Genomic DNA, 23,857 nt, shown 5'->3' with positions numbered 1-23,857 from the left:
GCCAGGAGCATACAGGTTGGCCTGCCCAGTGCAAGATTTTAATCGCAGAGCTATTCCCCACTAAGACATCCATTCACCTCTTAATTTTTACTATTTAGCTGGGGCAAGGGGGCATCAGGAAAAGTGAAATCATAGACTCTCCCCATCATCCACCTCAACTTACTTCAACCAGCATCTTAAGGAAGCTTCTAAAGGGAGCAGAAGTGCCACAGGCCTATCCAGGGTCCAGAGTCAGAGGTGGGGAAACTGGCAGCAACAAGGGACCAGCAAAGTCCCTGTGGCCTGAAGCCCCTCTTGTGTCCCTGGGGAGGACTCTGGCGGGGAGAGGTGGACAGAACGGGAGTCCTCAGCCTGGCTGGTGGGAAGGAGCACAGCCTGTGTGCATTTGGAGACCTGGGCATCCTAAAGCAAATGGGTTCTGCCCTGAGCTCCTGATGGCAAGAGGAGAGGGGTCTTGTGGCCCTTTCATGAGTTGAGTCCCCGCTTTGTGATCTAGGCTTTGTGTGTGACAGTAGCTCAGCCCACAAAGGGATCCAAAGACTTTTGGTCACACCTGACCCCAGATGACTTTCCCATCTCAAGAAGGTTGGAGAGTGGGTTCTGGAACCTCCCAGAAAGCCTCAAGAGAAACCTTATTTAACACAACCTGTAGGTTGTTCTGTGCCAGAGTGAGCCCCCTGTTCTTGTGAAGCACGCACCCTGAAATGACGGCACTGTGGGCTGGGAGACCGCCCCCCCATCCCTGAGCCAGGGGAAACCATTTCCTCACTGACAGCCCTGCTCACCAATGATGTGCAGGCTTCCGTTCCGCAGCTGACCTCCAGGCTGCTGGGTCAGGGTCCAGGCTGGGGCCTGCTGGCTCCTGCTTGAAAGCTCCGTGGTGGGTGACCTCGCGGGGGGTGCTGGGGGCGGGTTCAGCTTTCCCCCACTGGTCGCTGACAGAGAAGAGGACAGTGTATTCAGATACAGGCCTTCAGATAGGGCATGGTGGATGCTATAACCTTCTGTGAGAGGTGAGCTATTGAGATCTTTGGATATAATATGATACGGTGATAAAAAGGCAGCCTCTGGAGGCAAGCTGCTTGGGACTGAACCCCAGTTCTCCTGCTGGGATAATAACACAACCTCTTTGTGCCTCAGTTTCCTCATCTATAAAATGGGAATAATAATATACATACCTCCTGGGTTTGTTGAGAGGGTTAAGTGAGTTGATTTAATTCAAGTCGCATGTAAAAATAGATAACTAACGAGAACCTACCGTATAGCACAGGGAACGCTACTCGATGCTCTGTGGTGAACTAAATGGGAAGGAAATCCAAAAAAGAGGGGATATATGTACACGTACAGCTGATTCACTTTACTGTACAGTATAAACTAACACATTATTATAAAGCAACTATACTCCAATAAAAAAAGAAAAAAATTCAAGTGGCATGTAGTAAGCATTCAATAAATATTAGCTGCTGTGATAATATCAACCCTCATCATCAGATGGTACAGCCCAAAGAAGTGGACCCACTGCAGAGTCCTATGCAAGGGAAGGACTGTGTGCAGGTGAGGCTCAGAGCGGGGCTAGATGAACAAGCTGTCGGGGGCTTGCTCCTGCCCCTGGGTCCGCTCACGCTGTTCCCCTGCCCTGCAGACCCTCGTTTCTCCTTCCAGTCAATCTAAACCCTACCTGCCCACCAGGGCCCAACTCAGATCTCATCTACTTCATCAATTCTTCCCTGATGACCTCTGTGGGAGGCTCACTCTCCTTTGCCAAGACTTTTTTGTATGACCCACTTGGCAATTAATAACCTGCTGCCTTGGCACATCAACCCAGGTCCTTGACTCTTCACTTCGCTCTCGGAGTGATGACAACTGCTCCTTTATCATCTGTGCCAAGATGTTCACAATTGCAACCTCTTACTCTTCCTTGCAGTTGGCCTGAAGCAGAAATTAACATCATGTTCACGGAAAACCAAGTTTCACGTCCAAAGACGCCGTGAAAGGGGCCAGACGAGCATCCACTCCTGGCCTCGGCTGTGCAGGTCTGGAGCCTGCAAAGGCACCCGGCCGCCGCAGCTGCTCTCCTCCCCAAAGGCCATCAGAGCACCTCCCCTCTCAGCTCCACTCTCTGCCTTTCTCCTTTCCCAGTCCCCTTCCTTTCCCTTCCTGGTCTTCCCTTCCTCTGTACCAGAATCCACTAGGATTTACTTGCTCCCACAAGCAGACTAAAGAGGCTAAGGGGCTGCTGACCCCTCTTCTGGGTGAAAAGCTGCCCCTGCACTTGGTTAGAGGGAAGGAAAGGAAATCACGCTGCTGAGCCCCGGCTCCTTGCAAAGCACTTCAGGCACACTTCCTCACTTAGTGTTCATAACAGTCCTATGTGAAGGGTGTTTTACTGTTATTATTTCCATTTGTCAAATTAGAAAAAAGCAAGGTTTAAGGGCATTAAAAAAGACTGGCCTAAGGTTACACAGGAGTGGGTGGGAAGGCAGGATTTGAATTCAGATCTCTCTGAATCTAAAGCATTGGTTTTTTTCACCACATCTTGAACATTTAAGAATCACAAGCGTCAGAAAGGGCTCATGAGTACTAATGCTGGACCTTATGGTGATTAGTCAGCTGAAAAGAGAATGATTAAAACCTTATCTCTTGTGACCAAAAGCCTTAAAAATATTCTTGCTTTTTGTATCAGGAATTCCCTTGCAGGAACCTGTCTTTAAAAAAAATAATCCAAAATGTAGACTACAATTGCTATAAATGTATTTCCTGCAATATTATTCATAATAACAAAAAATGGAATCAACTTAAATATCTAATGCTGGAAATATGGCATATATCAATGATCATATTAATATGCTTATAGATACATTTAACAATTTGACAAATATCTAATTATTTCAAAATTGCTTTTTTTAATTTAATTTTTATTTTATATTAGAGTATAGTTGATCTACAATGTTGTGTTAGTTTCAGGTGTACAGCACAGTGATTCAGTTATACATTTACATATATCCCTTCTTTTTCAGAATTCCCATATAGGTTATTACAGAATTGAGTAGAGTTCCCTGTGCTATACAGTAGATCCTTGTTGATTATCTATTTTATATATAGTTGTGTATTCAAAATTGCTTTTAATATAATACTAAATAAAAACAGAATAGAAAATAGTATATACAAAATAGTATTAATATTAACCCTGTAAATATGTAGATATATTCAGAAAAAAGAGAAAGGAAACATATGACAGTTTTTATTTCTGAGTGATGTTATTATGCGTGATTTCAATTTTTTTCTATTTTCTCTACAATGAGCTTGTATTATTTTTAATTCAAGGGCATACATTTAAGAAACTTTCTGCATCAAAAGGTTTTCTGAAAAACCAAAGAGTACGTGTGTGTATGTATAACTGTGGATGTGTGTTGGGCTGTGTGTGTGGATGTGGGTGTTCATGAGTGTGTGCATATGTTTATGAGTGTGTGTGTGTGTGTGTGTGTACACGGGTGTGTGTGGATGTGTAGCGTGCTTTCCATTTAGAAGGACACCAAAAGTGATCGAAGCCTCATCACTTCATGGAAATCACAGTCATAGGGCCTGTATATTCAATCCAGAATGATCTCTGCTGAATACGTGAAGGGATTATTTTTAATGTTTGGCTGAAAACATGGACCCTCCATTTTCCTGAGTCAGCTGGAGAACCTGCCCAAAATATGGCAAAATGCTAAGCTAATCTGCTGAGGGCCAGTGAAGATTCTGGCCAGGTGCCAGACTATAATAACTTAGGCAAAAATTAAACAGGAGAGCGGGTTCTGGAAACAACTGCACCCACAGACACCTCGACCCCTGGGAGTAGATTTGAAGTCTGAATGGTGATAGTAAAAATAAATAACCCTTCTCTGGATCTCACTGTTCCAACAACCGCATGAGGGGGAACCATTGCTATCCCCATTTCACAGGTGAGAAGGAAGCACAGAGAGGCTAAGTGATTGCCCTGGGTCACACAGCTAGTAATGGCGAGGTAATGAAGGCCAGAAGCCCCGGCGTGTCGTCTGCACGATCTCGGACAAGTCTTGCGACCTCCCTCACCCTTGGTTTGTCTCTAACCTGAATACCTCCAGCATAAAGTCCACACAACACGTTTTCATTGTGCTCCACAGGGGCACTGAACAGGTGTGTTCTAAAACAAAATCCCAAGAGTAAGACATCCTGAGGTGCTCCCAAGTGGCCCACAGTAGCAGGCCTCTGGCTGTGTCCCTAGCACCTCCCAACAGCCAGATGATCCTGTGGTACGGCCCCCCCGGACGAGAACAGGGGTGCTTACCGGGGCTTCGGCCGGGCCTCTTCTTCTGCGGGAACGTCTGAGACCCCAGAAGGGCAGGTGGCGCCGGCAAGGCCTGCGCGCTGGGCTCGGGGAGCTGGGCCTGGAAGCATGGGGACTTGGGGGGCCGTGGGGGTGGGACTTCACCACTGTCGTTAGCGCCCGGCAAAGGGGGCGCAGGCAGAGAGGCTCTGGGGGTGCGTGGGGCATAAGTGGGGAGCGGGGGCGGTGGGGGCGGCGGGAGCGGAGGGGCTGGAGGCTCCGGCACATCTTGGGCAGGGCTGGCAGCGTCCGCACTGAGCCCAGGGTACCCGCAAGGTGGGAGGAGAGGCAGCGGGGGCGGGACGGGCGGTAGGTGCAAGCGGGATAGCTGAGGCCTCACCGCCTTGTCACTGGGAGCCAAGGGCGGGGGCGGCGGGGGTGGAGGCGGCGGTGCACAGGGCGGAGGGGGTGCGAGCACCGGGGCGCTCCCCTTGGTCGGTGGGCCAGGTGGGGACACCAGCGGGGCTTTGGCGGGGGAGGACGGGGGCAGGGCCGGGGGTAAGGGCGGGGGCAGGGCCGGGGGTAAGGGCGGGGGCAGGGCCGGGGGTAAGGGCGGGGGAGGTGGGGCGGGCATGCTGGGGCGAGGAAGGACCGTCCCGGCCACGCCATGCGCCTCGGAGGCGTCGCCTAGCCTGGGAGATGCAGGGGGGTTGAACGGGCCGCTGATAGTTTTGGTGGGAAGCCGGGGAGAAGGCGCTCGGGAGCCAGGGCCCTGCCCTGTCTTGCCGCCTGAAAGTGAAAGGAGTTCTGAGTTAGCTCAGTGGGTAGAATTGGGAGAAACGCAAGGGTGTGGGCGGCAGCGACGGACGCTGTCCAGCACGTCAGTGAACCGCCTGGTGGATGCTCTCTTCCCGAGGGTCCAGTGGAGGCCTCAGGTGCAGCAGCTATCACACAAGAGGGCCAGCTGGACCAGCCCCAGGTCCTTGCCAGAATCAACGCGCTGTCCCCCTCCTGCCAGAGAAGCCCAGCTCAAGCCACCAGGTTGTCTGCTGTGTGGCGCCAGCCTTCCTGTTCCATTCTACCTCCACTGTCATCTGCCCAGGGCTCCGTGCCCCCAGCCCAGGACACAGGACTGCCCCGACCTCCTTCACCCTTCCTCATCTCAAGGCCGCCGGCACACTCGTCCCGTTACCCACTAGGCCAGTCAGCCCACATCTGCGGGTGTACCACCCAAAAGCTCCTGACGAGGGAGGTTTTCCCCACTCCCAGCGCTTTGTGAACAAGGACTTTGTTTCTGCATCGAGAGCAGAAGATTCAAGGTTCCCTGAATGGACGAGGTGATTTGGAAGTCAGTGGGAAGACACCCTGCCTTGGGGATCCAGGTCCAATGACCTTGAACCTTCCAGTTCCATGCACTCTGGAAGTTCAAAGCTCCCTTTCCCAAAGACTTGTGCCCATTTCTAAGGGGCTCTCTGTCTCCTGGTCACCTGGCTTCCTCACCCCATAGATCCTTTACCACATCAACTCCAACCTGAAATCCAATGCCTCTTGAACTCAACAGCAACAACGACTTGCTCACAGTAAGCATTTGTGTTTGGTGGACATTATGGGCGACTGGCGTGGAGGGTGCTCCCCTGTTGGGGCCTCCTCACTCTTTGCACACCTTTTCACCCAACTGCCACTTCTTACCCTTTTTTCCCCTCTGTCGCTCTGAGGAGAAAAAAGTTCCTCTCCCTGTTTACTGCACAGAAGTTCTGCAGTCGCTTAAATATGTCCTTGGAGTATCACCCTCCACTCAGGAGGCGTATTAAGACATTTCTTCTGAATAAATACACTGCTCTTCCTAAAAGGAATTTTGGAGAATACATGTTTCCTATTCCAGCACCCCTATAGTTTATAATCTCCATGAAAACATGTGGAAAACACTTGAAAAAAATGTTTGCTTCTCACACCTCCAACTTCCTGGTGCCGCAGAATAGGAAACACAGCTTTCATGTCAGATTATAACGCCAGCAGCTGTTGATGGTTCTGAGCTTTTCAGCCCATGAGTCTCCAGTGTGTTTACCCAATCAGGTGCTAAATCATGCCTAAAAGTACTTGATGCCGCAAGTCAGGCCAATCAAGGCAAGATATGGAAGAGGCGATCCTGGGGCTGAAACTAAGTGCGCAGGACCGCGGTATCTGGCTTTCCAAACAGATGACCCTCCTCTGGCTATGGTGTGACAGCCACCTGGACAACACGACTCAGGACAAGTCTCAACTGTGGAACGCTGTTCTTGAGGCAGGGTGGTGGTGTCATTATTCTCTGTTCTTTGAGGTGGTCGTGGAGGAGATAATGTCTTTGCACCTATGCATCCACCCTGGCGGACTTGGTGCCACTGGAGGTCTAAGGCGGGCATTTCCAGAATGGCTCACTGACCATGACCAGGAGTGGAAGGTCCCCACCTGGCCTTTCCAGGGACAGGATCTACCACCTGCAACTCCAACGTGAGACATTTTATATAGGTGTCAGCCTCAGGGATTCCTGCATCCAAGGTCTCAAACCTGTTTCCATAGTACACAGAGAAGAAGATGGAGGGTCCAGACTGCTCTCTAAACAAGGCAAGGCCTCCCTCTGTGCCCATCTGCCAGATGAACTTTAAAGGGATAACAAATTTGAGGAACAGAATCAACCCCTTAAGTGTCTGGGAACACCACGTATCCGAGATTCCAAAACCTTTTAAGTGGCCAACCTAATGAGAAATGGGAAAAGCCATTTTTTTTTTTATCATCATGTGAGCAGCAGAAACAAGGATAGCACAAAACCTTGCCCAGCTTATGTTCCTGCCCGTTCCAGGATGAAGCAGAGAGCTGGGCAGCACGAATTGAAGGTGAGACCCACGGGAATCAGCGTCAGTGCAGGTGAGGAAGCCAGGCAGCAGAGAGGGCTCCAAGAGGGAGCAAGCGCCGAGGGAAGGAAGGAAGGAGGCTTTCCTTCAGAACATGAATGCTAGCCCTAGAAATCCAATTAAAAACACAAGAGGAGACCATGAAGTGGGTGGGGAAAGACCAGCTCAAGAGCATCAAGGGGGCTTCACTGATGTGAAAGGAATCAGCTTTTAGAGCCTGGGGTTTATCAAAAGATGAACTATGGCTTCCTCTTTCCATCTGTCTATGTTTCCAAGAGAACTTGGATTGCATGGAAGTCTTAAAACATGTTTTTAAAATTATGTTTCCTGACTGCTTTGGTATAAAGACAAATATAATCTTTGACCCTAAAAGTTCACGTTTTTTAAATTTTAAAAGAAATTCAAACATTTTCATGGGCCGCTAAAAGTATTGTGAGCACTAGACACTGATTTCTGGGCCTGATGGCTCTAAGTAACCACACTACCCACTCACACATTCCACGCAACAAATACTTACTGGGCACCCACTACGCACCAGGCCTTTGTAAGGCAGTGAACACAACACAGCTCCTGCCTTCGTGGAGCTTACACTTAGAGGGAGAAGACAGAAAATAAAGAAAGAAACCAGTTAATAAATAATATGTCAGATGGTGATAATATAAGAAAAATAAATCAAGGTAGAGGGAATATAGAATGAGAGGGTGGGACTCATTTTATCAATATATGAGATGATGAGTAAAAGCCTCCCTGATAGGTTGATCAGCTGCCACTTGAGCAGAGACTTGAAGGAAGGGAGACTGGGCCACGTGGACACCTTAGGAAGAGTGTTTCAGGCCATAGGAGCGGTCAGTGCAAAGGCCCTGTGGTAGCAGCATGCCTGGTATGTGCAAGAACAGCAAGGAGGGTGGTAGCAAAGAAGATGAGACAGGCAGCAAGGGCCGAAGTCCTTTTCTCTGAATGACAAAGGGGTCAATAGGAGAGTTCTGAGAGAGGAGAGCCATGGTCTGTCTTACTCTGACATGGCACCCAGCCCGTGTATCTACCTATTGGCTTGTCCTTGAGTTTCCATCCTGGAACAGGCATAATTAGTCACTTCATTATGGACTTTGTTGCCTCCAAAAAGGTCAATTCTTGTTTTTCACCTAGTGGCTCAAACATCTGGCACTTGTGTCCTATTGGAGACAAGTTAGAACACTGCTGACTTCCTTTGGCTGGCCCCTGTTAAAAGCTCACCGGCGGTTATTTCTCCTATCTTTATTTGTGTGAAGAGAGACCAGTGGAAGTTTTATACCCCAGAGGACTTTTTTTTTTGGATCCAACTCAGGAATCTTGAAAAAGAAGCGGGCACTGAGGAATGCCAGCTCTCTTTATTCAGGAGGACTTCAGCACCTTCTTATCTGCCAAAGTCTCAGCAAAGATGAGGAAATGAAATGGCTCCGAAGGTTCAAACTGGACTTTATCAGTAAGTGACGGCAGCAAATGCACCCTGGAACATCTAACAGCCACAGAGGCCATTGAAGAGGTTAATGAAGTCACATGGTAGAAGACTCTAGACCAGGAATGTTTGGGGCTTGATAGTCCCTGGACAAATGAAATTCTTGGATTTTGTTATATCTTTCTGACTAAAGAGCACAGTAATAGGAAAAACACTTTTTTTTTGCACATAATAATTATATATTTGCCCAATTTTAATTCAGTGCTTTCAAAACATCTGGTACCTGTTAAAACACAAATGACTGTGGTAGACTGGTTGCAAAAATGGTCTCAATTAACCACGCATTCCTGATTCCACAGTCTTGGAAATGTGATTTTGCAGTTCCTTTCATCAGAGTTGAAGTCTCTTGCTCACCCTTGTCTCTGAGCTGGCCTGCGACTTGCTTCGGGCGACAGGCTGTGGTAGGAAGTGATGCTTTGCCAGTTCCAAGACTAAGCCAGGACTTCCCTGGTAGCGCAGTGGTTAAGAATCTGCCTGCCAATGCAGGGGACATGGGTTCGAGCCCTGGTCCGGGAAGATCCCACATGCCACGGAGCAACTAAGCCCATGCGCCACAACTACTGAGCCTGTGCTCTAGAGCCCGCAAGCCACAGCTACTGAGCCCGTATGCCCCAACTACTGAAGCCCGCATGCCTAGAGCCCGTGCTCCACAACAAGAGAAGCCACCGCAATGAGAAGCCCGCGCACCACAATGAAGAGTAGCCCCTGCTCGCCACAACTAGAGTAAGCCTGTGCGCAGCAAGGAAGACCCAACACAACCAAAAATAAATAAAGAAAATAAATAAATTTATTAAAAAAAAAAAGACTAAGCCTCAAGAGGCTTTACATACTCTGTCCTCTCCATCCTGCCATCACCATGAAGACAAACCTAAATAGTCTGCTAGATCCTGAGAGACCAGAGGGATCAGTCAGGCCAGTTGTCCCAGCAGGGGCACCAGAGACATAAGAAATATACGATTAGCAAAGCCACTGACGCAACCTGTAGATGCTAGCTGGGGCCCAGCTGAGGCCACCCTAATTGCCAACCCACCGAGCTGTAAGCTAAATAAATGGTTATTCAAAGCCCCTCAGGTTTAGGGTTTGTTACACAGCAACACCTAACAGATACAATGCTGGAGAACCATCACAACTCAGCATTGCCAGCGAGTCCACAGTGATGTCACTAAGATCTTCTATTGTGATTTACATCCACACTTTGCAGTGTGGGCCACGATCTCACCGTTGCTAAAGACTCTACACTATGGCAACTCATTCTTCAGCGATTACAGTGGGATGATTTAAACAGGATGAGGATTTCAAAGATCCCTTAAAAACAACTCTGTGTTTTGGAAACTTCCAGTGCTCAGGCTTCCAAATATGTGATCTCCTACCATATAACTGTTTACTCTCAACATGTCACTTACTGGCAGGTGAGGATTGTCCTGTTGGTTCTACAAGGTAAGGAGACAAAGGTCACAGGGTAGCCAGTCTGAATTCTTCCTTACCTGCTGCATCCCTCTGGCCTGCTGGTCGTAACACTGGAAAGCCACCAGCAAACAGATCTCCCAGGGCTGGGGGCGTGCTCCCGCCTCGAGAGTTTGCAGGACCTCCTCCTTCTTTGTTGGTTCCTTTAGAACCTTTAGAGAGAAGAGGCGAGTAGATGAGGACCTGTGAGCAGAGCTGAGTGGCCAACTCTCACCCCGACTGTGGTCTAACACTGCCTATGGCAGCCGTCCTGTTCTCACCACCAGTGTTACCCTTCTACCCAGTACCTTTCTCAAGAACCCCCTGCCTTGATACCCTATAGACTCATATGCCCAGGCCTGTCTGCCACCCTCTCCAAGCTACCAAAGAACCATCAGTAGTGACCACTCTGAAAAGGGATTAAAAAAAAAAAAAAAGCATCCTTATACTGCCATTTAGTAGATGCCAATGGGGGAACTGGTAGTACCTTTCAATTTAGAAAACCCAGGCACTGTATGTATAGAGCTGACCCCATTTTCACTTGACTGCTTTTGTGGGAGGACTAGACCAAGAAAACCCACAGATCTAATTCAGGCAGTAATTTTAACTTCTTGTCCACAGAGCCTGGCCCAGGACTTGCAAGCAGGAAGTGAAGGTCTGCAGTGATTTCTGCTTTGGCATTTTCCTTCTCTGTCTCCCCAGCTCCCACTCCCCGCGCCCCATGTTCTTCCCTGCACCGGTTCTTTTTCTATGGAAGAGAAAGCTCATGAGCCCCTGAGGAGAGGTGTCACTAATTCCAGCCTTCCAGATGTATGTGATTACATAAAATGAGAAGACAGCTTACAAGAATTCCTGGCAGAAAATGTTCACAGCCTGAAGCTAATATGCACAGAGAAATCAGGGCACAGTGCCCACTCGTGGATGAATGTGGCCAGATTATTCCAAGTATTAACATTATACATTACCTCTTCACTAGAATGATAAAGAAATGAGTGTTCCAATCAAATGGATTTATCTGTTAATTGGGCTTAACTAATTAGATAGTGGGTCTAGCCAGAAACTAATTTTTATTATAATCAATGTTGAAAATATGTCTTAAAATAATTTGTCTATCCATGTGCATTAACATATATAATTACAGATATTAGATACAATTATATCTTAGGACTATCTTTGAGACTTACCATCAGGTATCATAGCAAAATATATGGAGACAGAATAATACCTTACATTGAAAAATATTTCCGCATATATTATTTCAGCCTTCAACAATCTTGACAAAAAAAGAGAGCAGGTATTATTATCTCCCCATTTTGCAGATGAGCAAACTGAGCCTCAGAGAGCTTCCCTGATTTGCCCAGTAGCAGAATCAGAACTCAACACAGTCATCTGACCCAGGCACAGGGCTCCTTTTACACCATCATACTCTAGAAGTCACAGAAACATACAGTCATATGATCCTGTGAGAGAATTCAGCAGAAATATTTTTCCTTGTGAAAAACAAAAACTTTGCCAGGCTCTGTGGACATCTGTGTGCATTTGTTAATGTTGAGACTTGAATTTTTCTCTCATTCAATTTGAGGACTATGTTGACACGGGGTAAATGATCTTTAAATGTTGTCTCACGGTGGATAAACACAAAGTGGTACATCCATACAAGCAACTCTTCTTCAACAATAAAAAGGAGTAAAGTACGGATACATTGTATAGCATGGATGAGCCTTGAAAACATTATGGGAAGTCAAAGGAGCCAGTCACAAAAGGCCACGTATCGTAAGATTCCATTTGTATGAAATATGCAGAAGAGGCAAATCCACAGTGACAGAAAGTAGACTCGGTGGTTGCCAGGGATTCAGGGAGACAGAGGGACTAGGGAGGGATTGCTAATAGGTATGGGTTTCCTTTTCGGGTGGTGGAAATGTTCTGGAACTAGACAGGGGTGATGGAAGCAACAACATTCTGAATGTATATGGATAAATGCCACTGAATTGGACACTTTAAAATGGTTAAAATGGTGAGTTTTATATTATGTGTATTTTATCACAACTAAAAGATTATCTTACCGTGAAGTTTTTTTTTTAAGCATTTGAAAAGTGATGGTAGACATGCTATACACCCTCTGCAGACCTGGAAGGGTAGCTCTGATTCTCTCGCCCATGTGAATTGTACACTGAGCAGGTCTGAGATGGCCTGATGTGTGTCCTGGGTAGCATTTGTGGCTCCTGCCCTGAGCAAGCCAGGCGTGTCTGGCTGAGCCTCACATGGCCTGCCCTTGGCTCTCAGCCGCCCTGGCCCACATGCTCACTTACTCTCGATTTGCGGGGCACTGCGGTCATTGATCTGCGTGACTTTTCGTAGGCGAGTTCCTTGCTGGATATCAGCCAACAGTGCACTCCGACCTTTGGGATCTGTCTTTCTCAAGCTGGAAGCATCTGTACTTACCTGTAAAGGATTAAAAGGGATCTGATTATAATCATAACATTTGCAGACATTTGCAAGACAAGCCGTATGTCCTATTCGAGGTAAGTTTCTCCTCCCATACTTTTCTGCCTTTCCTGTTTGCCCTCCCCTGCACCACTCCCAAGGCCCATCTCACCAATGCAGTTACCTATGGGTCTCAGGTTTTGAGGGAAACTTACCTCCTGCCCTGCTCACATCCCTCTCCTGGGGGACCTAGAACGGACTCTTTCTTGTGATCAAACTCCCATAAGTCTTAAGAAGCCCTAAAGCAAAGCCCCTCTTTCTCCTCCTACGTGGGCCCCACCCACTTATCTGGGCTTCTGTCTATATGTTCCTGACTCCAGCTTCCAGGTTCTGAATAATTACGCTGCTGGTGTCCCCAGGTCCCTCCCGGACCAAATCCAGAAAGAAAGAAGTACAGGGGATTGCAATGAAGGTTTAGCGACTGCCTTCTCTTCTGTGTCTGGGTGCGTTATGTTAATCCTCACAAAACCTTGTGAGTTTCAAGTGAGTTTGCCCTCATTTTACAGATGAGAAAACAGACTATGAAATCTCTTCAAGGTCACAGGGCTAGCTTCAAACCCAGATCTGCTGAATTCCAAAGGCCACGTGCTTTTTATCTTGAAGCATTACAGCCATCAAGGGCACGGTGCTGTGGTTAGCATAATTGTTCTCTAGACTGCTAAAATGCTTTGTAAATATGTTCACGAGAAGAACCTTTGTCCTATCTCTGCAAGTAGCACCGAGGTCCAGCTGTTTCACTTCCACTATAGCTTGTGCTGACACGGCAGGGTCTCCATGGGCTATTAGAACTAGGGAGCACCAGAAAGAACATACACTGGTTGGTGGCAAGTAAGGGAAGGGTGTGGTCGCACTGGAGGACACAGCCAGGAGGACCCGCTGCAGTTAGTAGTATTATACCACGTGACCTGAGAGCTGATTAAACATTTCTCGAAGTAAGAAGTACTTTTTAGTACATGGGGAATACCATGTCTTTGGTTTTCATCTTAAACATTTCCACTTCGGTGGTGTTTTCTGACCCCCAACATAAATAAGGCCACCCAGGGTTCTCTCTTATGGCACTATATTCTTTTTTCCTCTGTAAGTTTTATCACAGTGTATACATTTATATTTATCTTTCCTTGTGGAAAATTTCCAGTTGTGGGTATGAGTTGAAGGTTCACCACTCCCACAGGCAGGAAAGAGATCTTGTTCGTTTTGTTCACCAGTACATCTCCAGAGAGTAAAACTTGGCCCCAGATAGTCTCAAAAGCTATTTATTGTATGAATGAATGAGTGAATGAATGAATGAGTATGAATGACTAGACCCAGGATACACTGGCCTTGCCCTCAAGGGCTTATGCATCTACCAGGGAGACAGGACACCCGTGCAAGGAGTTAAGCCACCGTACAACGCAGCATGTGGCTGAGCGCCCATGTGAGTCTCACAGAGAGGAAGACCCCGAGAGTTCAGGCTGCAAGGAAGACAGGAGACCTTACTTAGATGGTCCTTGAAGGACAGATAGGATTTACAAGCTCTTGCTATAGCCATTTTCTCCATACGGCCATTTGTCAGACAAGGACAAACCAGGTTTGCCAACTAGACAGTCAGAGACTCTCCAGTGTCACAGACTGGAAATGAAGGCAATTGTGGTTTTAGCTAAAAGGTGCTGGGTCCACATTTTCACCGGACGACTCTACTGCACTGGTGATGCATCTTACACAGGTTTTGTAGGGCATAAGCTTCAAGGTGAGTTTCTTGTTGCCTGGAAACATGCTTTTTGACCCCTTGAGAGGGGCTCACAGATGATGGTCAATAACAGCGCTATAAGCCAGGGGCCCCAACCCTAACGATATATGTTTTTTAGGACATGTACAGCGGGGTATTTTCCACACAATATGATTTTTTAAATCTCTCTCTATAAACAATTAGCCAGTAAGTCATTTTAAACTGCAAAATTTTAAGATTTTTAAAGTCTCCTCTCATATTTACAAACAATTAGTAATAAGAATAAAGGGCCAACAGAAATACCATGACCCTAGCCAAGAGACTATGAACATTTTTGTAAAAATGTGGCATTATAATCTCAGGCATGTATTACGGTCAGGGATTAGGGGGTGAAAGTGCTTTGTAATTTTCTTCCTAGTTACAAGAAAAACAACACAATGAATTGCATTCTTCTGTTTAAAGAAGCAACTGGAACCCTATCTCTAACAACCCCTGAGTAGGGGTGGTGGTGTTCGTCTCATCTACTTTAGATTTTTAAATTTATTACCAAAATGCACCCCCCCACGCCCTGACCTCGTCCATCCCAAGCTTTTTAGGTGAGGGCTATGAAGAACATTGTGTATCCTTGGAATAATGATTTTAATTTGAGTTCCTACTTGGCACAAGCCTCGATACATTCCTGACAATTCCACATGACAGACTTGTTGATAAATATCTTCCAAATCAGCAGGAGGATATGGCAAGTCCCGTCATGTTTATGTTTTGCAGTTCAACTCGCTGGACTAAATTTAACATTCCTTCTTTGACTTCTCTGCTTTTTTTCCTGTGCCACTGTCTTCCCTGATGATCTTCCACCAGAGGGCTCTCCCTCACCTGATATTAGTACGGTATCCTTCAGTCCTCTCCTGTGAGGTAGGAAAGAGCGAATAACTTCATGGCTAAGGAGACTACAGCTTAATTGGTTTTGTACAAAAGGACATCTAAGGACATATTCATTTGCACATTGAAGACCATATTTACCGTGACAGTTGTTTCTACCCCATCTTCAATATTTATTAACAATTCATCCGCAATTTGCTTTATTAAAAATCTACAAGCCTAAGAAGTCTTGTTACCGTGGTTACAGTAGACAGAAACAGGAAAGAGAAGATTTTCAAATATTCACTGGGTCTTTTATTCTATGTAAATCCTGATTATTGGCAACTTCACTAAAAATATAATGGAGAGAGACAGTCACTCCTGAACACTTTCCCCATGGCAAACATACCCACCAAACACGCCTCCCCGTCCCCCTACGTACAAAACAAAAAACTAAAACATCATTTCGAAGTTTGCTCCTGTTCTTTCTTAACATTGTTATCGAGTGTGACAATTTGCTGAGTTCCACACAAAGCTTTTGTTGACTCGGTTCTTCTAAAACAAGCTTCCAGTGGAACAGCCTGGATCCTAAAAAGAGGCAAAATAGTAGAAGAGTAATGCAAATTAGCCCATCGCCGGCCAAATACAGGCTGAAAAACGGAAGTGAACCAGGAATATTAGAAACAGTACTAACTGGGCCAAGGGTGATGAGGTGTCTGTCCTCCTGTCTTGATAAATTATAAAAGCTCTGGCATATCCATGTGTCGTTCCAACAAATGAGTTGATCAGGTTTCAGTACAGTTTGGGGGAGGGGGATGGCAGTCCAGCCCAAATGGAATGAAATGCATGTCCTCCTGCTATTTACTGACCCTGCCACCCTATGCCATTACTACATCTGTCTGAGTGATCCTGGTTTCCGTGAGAAACCCTCATCAAAATCTAGGGGTTTGATCCAAATCTAGCAGGTTGTTTGTCTCAAAGATGATCTAAACCCAATCATTCCAGTGCAATGCCAGCCTTGCAGTCTCCCAAAGGGACTTTCTCCAATGTGGCTGTTAAACCTCAAATTAGTACTCAGGTTTCCAGGTACACAGCCTGCTCATTAGCCCAGCCCTCAGCTTCCTCCAAACTTGGGGGCAGACAGGTATCAGTCACCAGGGTACTTGCATTTCTTTACTAAATCTGAATCCCAAGGACAGCCAGAACTGGCACTACCTTCCTCCGGCTGCTACCGTCTTTATGTAGGAGAAGAGAGAGCCTGAGATCCAAAAGAGAGACAGGAAATATTTTCAGAGAAAATGAACTTTCCCCTGGCATCACTTTGGCTACCATATGCTGGCAGCTACCTCCTTGCCCAAGGACCTGGAGGCCAACTCAGACCCCTCCCTGTTGCTTGTTCTCAACAGCCACTCCATCACAAACTCCTGTTGATTTTTCCTGAGTGATTACTCTAGAATCTGGCTCCTTTTCTCCATCTCTGTGATGCTGACTTAATGCAGGCCACCAGCACTTCTGGATTCCCTCACCTGGTCTTCCTGCCTCCTGCCTCATCCTCTTCCACACAGCCATCAGAGTGATCAGTATAAGGGACATGTCACTTACCATGTCCCTCCCCTCCATAAAAATCTCTGCTGGTGCCCCACTGCCCTCAGGATCAAGTTCAGGTCCCGTCATGTTGCACAAGGCCCTTAATGACCAGCCCAGACCTTCCACTCCTTGAGTCTTCCAGGCTGGAGCTCACCTCTGGACCTTAGCTTGAGCTAATCTCTCTGCTCTTTTCACACTTGTCTCTTGGCTATTTTCCAGGAGGCCTCCTGATCCTGGAAGGCCAGATAAAGAGCCCTTTTTTGTTCCTAGAACAACGTGCTTACCCTTAGTAGTGCCCCTGCCACCCGGATCAAGTGACTCTGCTCAAAACCTGCAATGGTTTTCCATTTCCCTTGTCAAAGTCCTCATTAATATCACCTGCTGGGCTTGACGATTTCTGTATTCTACCCTGAGTTTACCTATAAATGCCAACATTTTTCTACCCACACCAGTGTAGTAAAGCAGTTCCACTGTAGAGCAATGCCTCCCTACCTACAACTGTGCTTCCCATCCTGTGCTCATGCTTCTGCCTCTTCTGGGAATACTCCTGCTGCCTCAGCCCTGCTGTACTGGCCCAAACTTTTTCTTCTCCTTTAAGCTCTACATCAAAAACAGTTTTCTATACAAGATGTTTTTTTTAAAACTTCTTCAGCTAGCCTTTTCTTTATATGCACATCATTTGTAATTCTCTATAGCACTACTCATATCTTGCCAAATATTATAGCTTTTACATATCGCTTTTCCTCTTATTTTTGAGTGGCAACTCTTAGCATGCAAAAAATAAGCCATTCCTCTATTAGTACCAGCATATCCAGCTTTTAAAAAAACTGTGAGCAGTATTTTGTTGAAATGAAATCTATATAAACTTTAAGTCCCTAGATTTTTGACATCTGTCTGCTGCAACAAAACATGCAGGTATGGGAAGAGAAGCCACTGCCTTTGAGGTTACGCCACAGCCCTGATTCTTCAAACTGTCTTCACACTTTTATCCTTTGGTCACTTTGTCCCAAGAAATGGGGATTCAGCACTATTCTCTCTTATTCGATAATGCCACCATTCCCAGGCTTTCAAGACTAAAATTTAAATTATAAGAAAGGCTGCTTTAAAAACCTGTGTTGGACCTGGAAAGAACAACCTTGTAAACTCAAAAAAGAGCCTAGCATTGGTAGTCAAGGACCCGGCGCTAGGAACTGCTAAGAAATAATACATAGTTGGAACACTGTCTCAAAAACTGGTTGAGGTTTCATATCTTCTATTTATTTTAGACAAAAAGTACTATCAGAAAGATATATGCTCCCATCCCAGCAGATTAATTTGCAAACTAGTGAGATAACCCTACTGTCATCAGTTCTAGCTCCTCACTCCCAGCATTACCATTTCTGTCAAAGGCTTTCTCCCATTCATCGAAGCTTGAAACCTGTGACTCCTTCCTCTCCTTCATTTGAAATAATCAACTTTCACTGAGATCTGGTTCTTTCTCTTTACTATGCACACAAAGGTGACTTTGGAGTCTGGGTAAGGAAGCTGCAAAATGCAAAGGGTGACAGCAACAGCAATAAGACAAAGAAATGGGAAGGCATTTGTGTGTGCCCGGCACTGTTCCAAGTACTTTACGTGTATTAATTCATTTAAAGGGCACTTGGACAATCTCATGATGTAGGTACTAGTTATGAGTATCATCTCCAGTTTACAGATGAGGCACAGAGGGGAAGCAGGCTATCTATCTCTAGTAAGTGGAGAGCTGAGAGGTGAGCCCAGGCAAGTCAGGCTCTCTTAACCACCATGCTAACCCCTTAGTAATGACATCACTCAGGAAAACAGTGAAGGTTGAACACCCAGGAAATACACGGCAAGCCTGCAGCTGGGTAGGGGGAGTGGCCCGACTGTCTTCTGACCCAGAACCACGGCAGATGTTGCTTCATATGGAGTGTGACAGCCAGAGTAGGAAGGAAGGAGCAGGGAAGGGCATCGGAAGCAAAAGAAGGGCAGAGAGAGAGAGAGAGAGAGAGAGAGAGAGAGAGAGGAGAGAGAGAGAGGCTGGGGCCCAAGAAGCTAAGTGCTAGGCCTTTGCCAGGGCCAGAAAGGACAGCCAAGGCTGAATGATGGACTCTGAGAACAGTCTGATTACTGCATTAAACGTGAGCCAGCAGCTGTCTTGGCAAGGGGGAGGGCTGAGAACACTTAAAATGGAAACTGCTTAGAGTAACCCTATGCTGTGAGGCTGATGCCCTCAACTGTAAATAGCCTGTATCTGAAACTCCCTCTTCAGGTAACACAGAAGCTTGCGTGGGCCAACCCTGTTGGTCCACCTAGGTCCCCTACTCTCCTTTCACACCTCCCTGCTGGCTGCAGGGGAAAATGCAGGGTTTTCAGCATATGGCCTCCCTTTCTGGACTCTGAAATAAAGATTATGAGCACTGCTCAAATATGAAAGGAGACAAAGGTAACAAAAATAATCAAAAGACGGGAAATTCCAAAATTTCTAGAAAGTTCAAGATGTTTCCAAAGTATTTCACCTATTACAGATGATAATGTAAATGTATCTAGACTTTCTTTTCTCACCGTCACTTTACTGAGTCCTTTGGATGGAGAATCCAACAGAAGCCTCTGGGTCTGGACTTGGATTGGACCCTAGAGAAACAATGACTTACAGCTTAGCTCAAGGACAGCACTGAAAGGGTCTCACTGCTGGATGCGATGATATTCTCATCCATTACGGAACCCGCTTCCAAACCCCTCTAGGTCAGGCCCCTAGGTCAACAGACCTAGTCTGCTCGGCATATGTGCTCTATAATTCCGTCGTCACCCTTGTACCTCACTCCAGTTCTGGGCCCCACTGATGAAGAGTGGCAGGCCCTTCCTTCTCTGTTTAGCACCCAAGGAGTCCTTCTTTGGCCCACAGGTGATCCTCTACACCCCGCCTGATGTCTCTGTGGTCCATGCTCCTGACATCATTTGTTCTTCCCTGGCCACTTCTTTTGGTGCTGCTGGACTGCCAAAAGTCTATTTGCTGGCTAGCTGTTAAGAAGGCAGTATGATATAGTGGAAAGAACTGGGCTCAAGGGTCAGTTCTACAATTTACTATTCTGATCTGGCTGAGTTACCACTTACAGAAGCATCTGGGTCCAGTTTGTCATGGGCCAAGCAGTCTTGATAGAGTGAGTCACCCATGGAGGGGCCCATCAGCCTTCTATCAGTGGGAGACAGACGTTTCTACAGTTAAAAATGAGGGTTCCAGGGGCTTCCCTGGTGGTGCAGTGGTTGAGAGTCTGCCTGCCGATGCAGGGGACGCGGGTTCGTGCCCCGGTCCGGGAAGATCCCACATGCCGCGGAGCGGCTGGGCCCGTGAGCCATGGCCGCTGAGCCTGCGCATCCGGAGCCTGTGCTCCGCAACGGGAGAGGCCACAACAGTGAGAGGCCCGCGTACCGCAAAAAAAAAAAAAAAATGAGGGTTCCAGAGTCCCCTCATCTTGGATGGGATCCTGAATCCACCATTTATTAGTGGCATAGCTTAGGCAAGTTACCTTACCTCTACAGGACTCAACTTTTAGAGACAAAACAAGAAACACTTAATTATGGTTACATAACAGAAGGCAAATGTTATTATCCTTAACTATGAAGAAGTAATATATAAATCAAGTATATATATAAAATCAAGTAATATATACTTGAATCAAGTAATATATAAAAAGAATAATAAACTACAACTACATGGGGTTTAGTCTGAGAACACAAGGCTGGTTCAATATAGAAAAATCCATCAATAAAATCCACCATATTAACAGTCTAAAGAAGAAAAATCACATGATCATCACATACATTGAAGCAGAAAAAACATCTGAAAAAATTCAATATCCATGCACGACAAAAACTCTCATCAAAGTAGGAATGAAAGGGAACTTTATCAACTAGATAAAGGGCATCAACAAAAAAACTATAGCTAACATTGTAGTTAATGATGAAATATTTTCCCTCTAACATCAGGACCAAGCAAGGATACTCCCTCTCATCACTCTTATTCAGCATCATAAATGGAAGTCCTAGTGAGTACAATAAGGTAAAGCAAAGAAATAAATGGTACACAGATTGGAAAGGAAGAAATAAAATTGCCCCTATTCATAGGCAACATGATTTTCTATGTAGAAAATTTCAATACACAAAAAGTGAAAGTCAGTTTAGCAAGGTTATTGTATACAAAGTCAACCCACAAAAATTAATCGTATTTTTATATACTACTCATAAACAACTGGAAACTGGCATTAAAAAAAAAAAACCCATGATACCTTAAAATAGGTCCAAGTGCAAATGAAATACTTACGCATAAATCAAACAAAATATGCATAGGATATTGGATTCTAAATACCACTAAAATGCTGATGAAATAAAGAAGACCTAAGTAAATGAAGAGATATACTGTGTTCATGAATTGGAAGACTCCGCATAGTAAAGACCCCGAGACTTATAGATATTTACAGACACATAGATATATAGTTCAATTCTCCAATGCCCATTAAAATCTCAATAAGATTTTAAAATAGATACAGACATGCTGATTCTAAAATTTATATAGAAAGGGAAAGGAACTAAACAGCCAAAGCAATTTTGCCAAAGTGAAAGTTGGAGGACTCCCCATTATCTGATCTTTAGACTTACTACAGGCACAGCAGTCAAGGTGGCATGGTACTGGCAAAGGAGCAGATCCATAGATCAATGGAACAGCACAGAGAATTCAGAAATAGATCCACACAATGGTGGTCAACTGGTTTTTGACAAAGGTGCAACGGCAATTTAATAGAGAAAGGCTAGTCTTTTCAACAAATGATGTTGGAACAATTGGACATCTATATGCAAAGAAATGAAACTGAACCTAAGCCTCATACCTTAAACTTAAATTAGTTCAAAATGGATCGTAGATCTAAATGTAAAATGTCAAACTATAATATTTTTAGAAGAAAACAGAGAAATCTTTGTGGCCTGGAGTTTGGTAAAGAGTTCTTAGGCAAGACACCAAAAGCACAACCTTTAAAAGAAAAAATTACTAACTTGGACTTTATCAAAAATTTTAAACTTTTGTTTTGGGAAAGACACTACTAAGAGAATGAAAATACAAGCTATGGATTGAGAGAAACTATTTTCAAATTGCAGATGCAACAAAGGATTTGCATCCAAATGTATAAAGAACTCCCAAAATTCAATAGTAAGAGAAAAACACCCTAGTTAAAAAATTTAGGTGTTTTACCAAAGAGTATATATAGAAAACAAATAAAAACATAAAAAGATGTTCAATATCATTTGCCATTAGGGGAATTTAAACCATGATGAGATATCACCTCACACCTATTAGAATGGCCAAATAGAGCAAACCAAAACAAAAACCTGACAGTACTATGTGCTGGTGAGAATGAAGAACAACTGGAACTCTTATACATTGTCGATGGGATTGTGCAATGGTACAGCCACTCTAGCAAACAGTTTCGCAGTTTCATATGAAGTTAAACATACACTTAACATATGACCCAGTAATCTCATTTCCGGGTATTTACCCTAGACAAACAAAGACATATGTTCGTACAAAAACTTGTACCTGAAGGTTTATATCTGCTTTATTCACAATTTCCAAGAGCAGAAAACAACCCACATGTCCTTCATTGAGTGAATGGATTAAATGTATAAAATCCTACCCAGCAATGGAATAAAAATAAGAAAATAAAAAGGAAGAACCCTTGGGCTTCCCTGTGGCGCAGTGGTTAAGAGTCTGCCTTCCAGTGTAGGGAACATGGGTTCGAGCTCTGCTCTGGGAAGATCCCACATGCTGCCTGGAGTCAAGAGTGTGATACAGGGAGTTCTTGGTTTCGAGGTGGTTAACATGAAGGATATTGCTGAGATCCATGTCACAAGAGGAGTAACAGGTGCACAGGTGTGTGCACGTGTGTGTGTGATTTGGGGGATGATATGCGGGAGATAGTGAGCTTGTTTTGGATGTGTTGAGTTTAAGGTGCTAGTGGGACACTTACGTGGAGATGTTCAGGAGTCAGTTGGAAACATAAGCCTGGGGCTGCAAACTCAACTCATTTTGAGGTGACCTATGTATGTTGCCTAAGTGCCAGCAAGGCCCAAAGGTAGACTGAATCGATTCCAGGGGTTTCTGCTCTGCTGGCACGTTCCTGAACCTTACCCAGCAAGTCATATGTCGAAGTGTCTGGCTTCCACCTGCTCTGTCCCTGCCCATAGGAGATGTTCAATGAATTTTGTTGTAGAATGCATGAGAGCAACAGTCTCAGTTTGGCAATGTTAGAACTAAGGAGTTATACTTTTCTTGCAAATTATGGCATAGAAGTACCTAATTTCCAGTATTTACTTATATTTGACGTTTGGTCCATATATATCTAGATGTAACAAATATTTTCCTAATAACAAAAATATAACTTTACAAAAGAGGTTTAAAAAATACATAGGGAAAAAGGCAGACAGAAAGGTGAAAGAACCATATAGTCTTAATCCTGCCTTAATCCTTTCTTTTGACACATTACATAGTATTTTATACTACTTTCTCTGTTATTTGTTTATTTATTTATGTTAGATATTGATTGTTTACTGTTTTTTCATTTTTGGGGAGGTGTATTTGATTCTTTACATTTCCACATAATTTTTTCAAAATTTTAAATTTAAAAAAAGATCTTAATACAATTTTTAAAGGTTACTTTCCATTTACAGTTATTACAGAATATTGGCTGTATTTCTCATGTTGTACAATACATCCTTGAGCCTGTCTTACACCCAACAGCTTGTACCTCCCACTCTCCTGCCCCTATCCTGCCCCTCCCCTCCCTCCCCACTGGTAACCACTAATTTGTTCTGTATATCTGGGAGTCCGCTTCTTTTATATTATATTCACTAGTTTGTTGTATTTTTTAGATTCCACATACAAGTGATATTATACAGTATTTATCTTTGTCTGACTTATTTCACTTAGCATAATGCACTGCAGGTCCATCCATGTTGCTGCAAATGGTAAAATTTCATTCTTTTTTATGGCTGGGTAGTATTCCAGTGCGCGTGTGTGTGTGTGTGTGTGTGTGTGTGTGTGTGTGTGTGTGTGTGTGTGTGTG

General features: G+C 45.1%; 1 protein-coding gene across 5 annotated transcripts in view; it reads right to left on the bottom strand.

Moving 5' to 3' along the window:
* WIPF3 (WAS/WASL interacting protein family member 3) overlaps positions 1-23,857 on the bottom strand; it is a 91,117-nt gene that overhangs the window by 20,850 nt on the left and 46,410 nt on the right. For 3 of the 5 annotated variants that reach the window (XM_079932001.1, XM_079931999.1, XM_079932000.1), the window contains exons 3-6: positions 12,424-12,577; positions 10,156-10,287; positions 4,310-5,077; positions 786-935 (exon numbers count right to left, since the gene is read on the bottom strand). In XM_079932001.1, the coding sequence (XP_079788127.1) occupies positions 786-935; positions 4,310-5,077; positions 10,156-10,287; positions 12,424-12,577 (1,204 nt within the window). The remainder of the gene's footprint in view (positions 1-785; positions 936-4,309; positions 5,078-10,155; positions 10,288-12,423; positions 12,578-23,857) is intronic. The other 2 variants (XM_079932003.1, XM_079932002.1) reach the window with 1 other exon arrangement.

This window comes from Stenella coeruleoalba, assembly GCF_951394435.1.
Source record: "Stenella coeruleoalba genome assembly, chromosome: 9".
Classification (NCBI taxonomy): domain Eukaryota; kingdom Metazoa; phylum Chordata; class Mammalia; order Artiodactyla; family Delphinidae; genus Stenella; species Stenella coeruleoalba.
The sequence above is the reverse complement of the archived record's forward strand: the minus strand, read 5'-3'. Positions and strand labels throughout refer to the sequence as shown.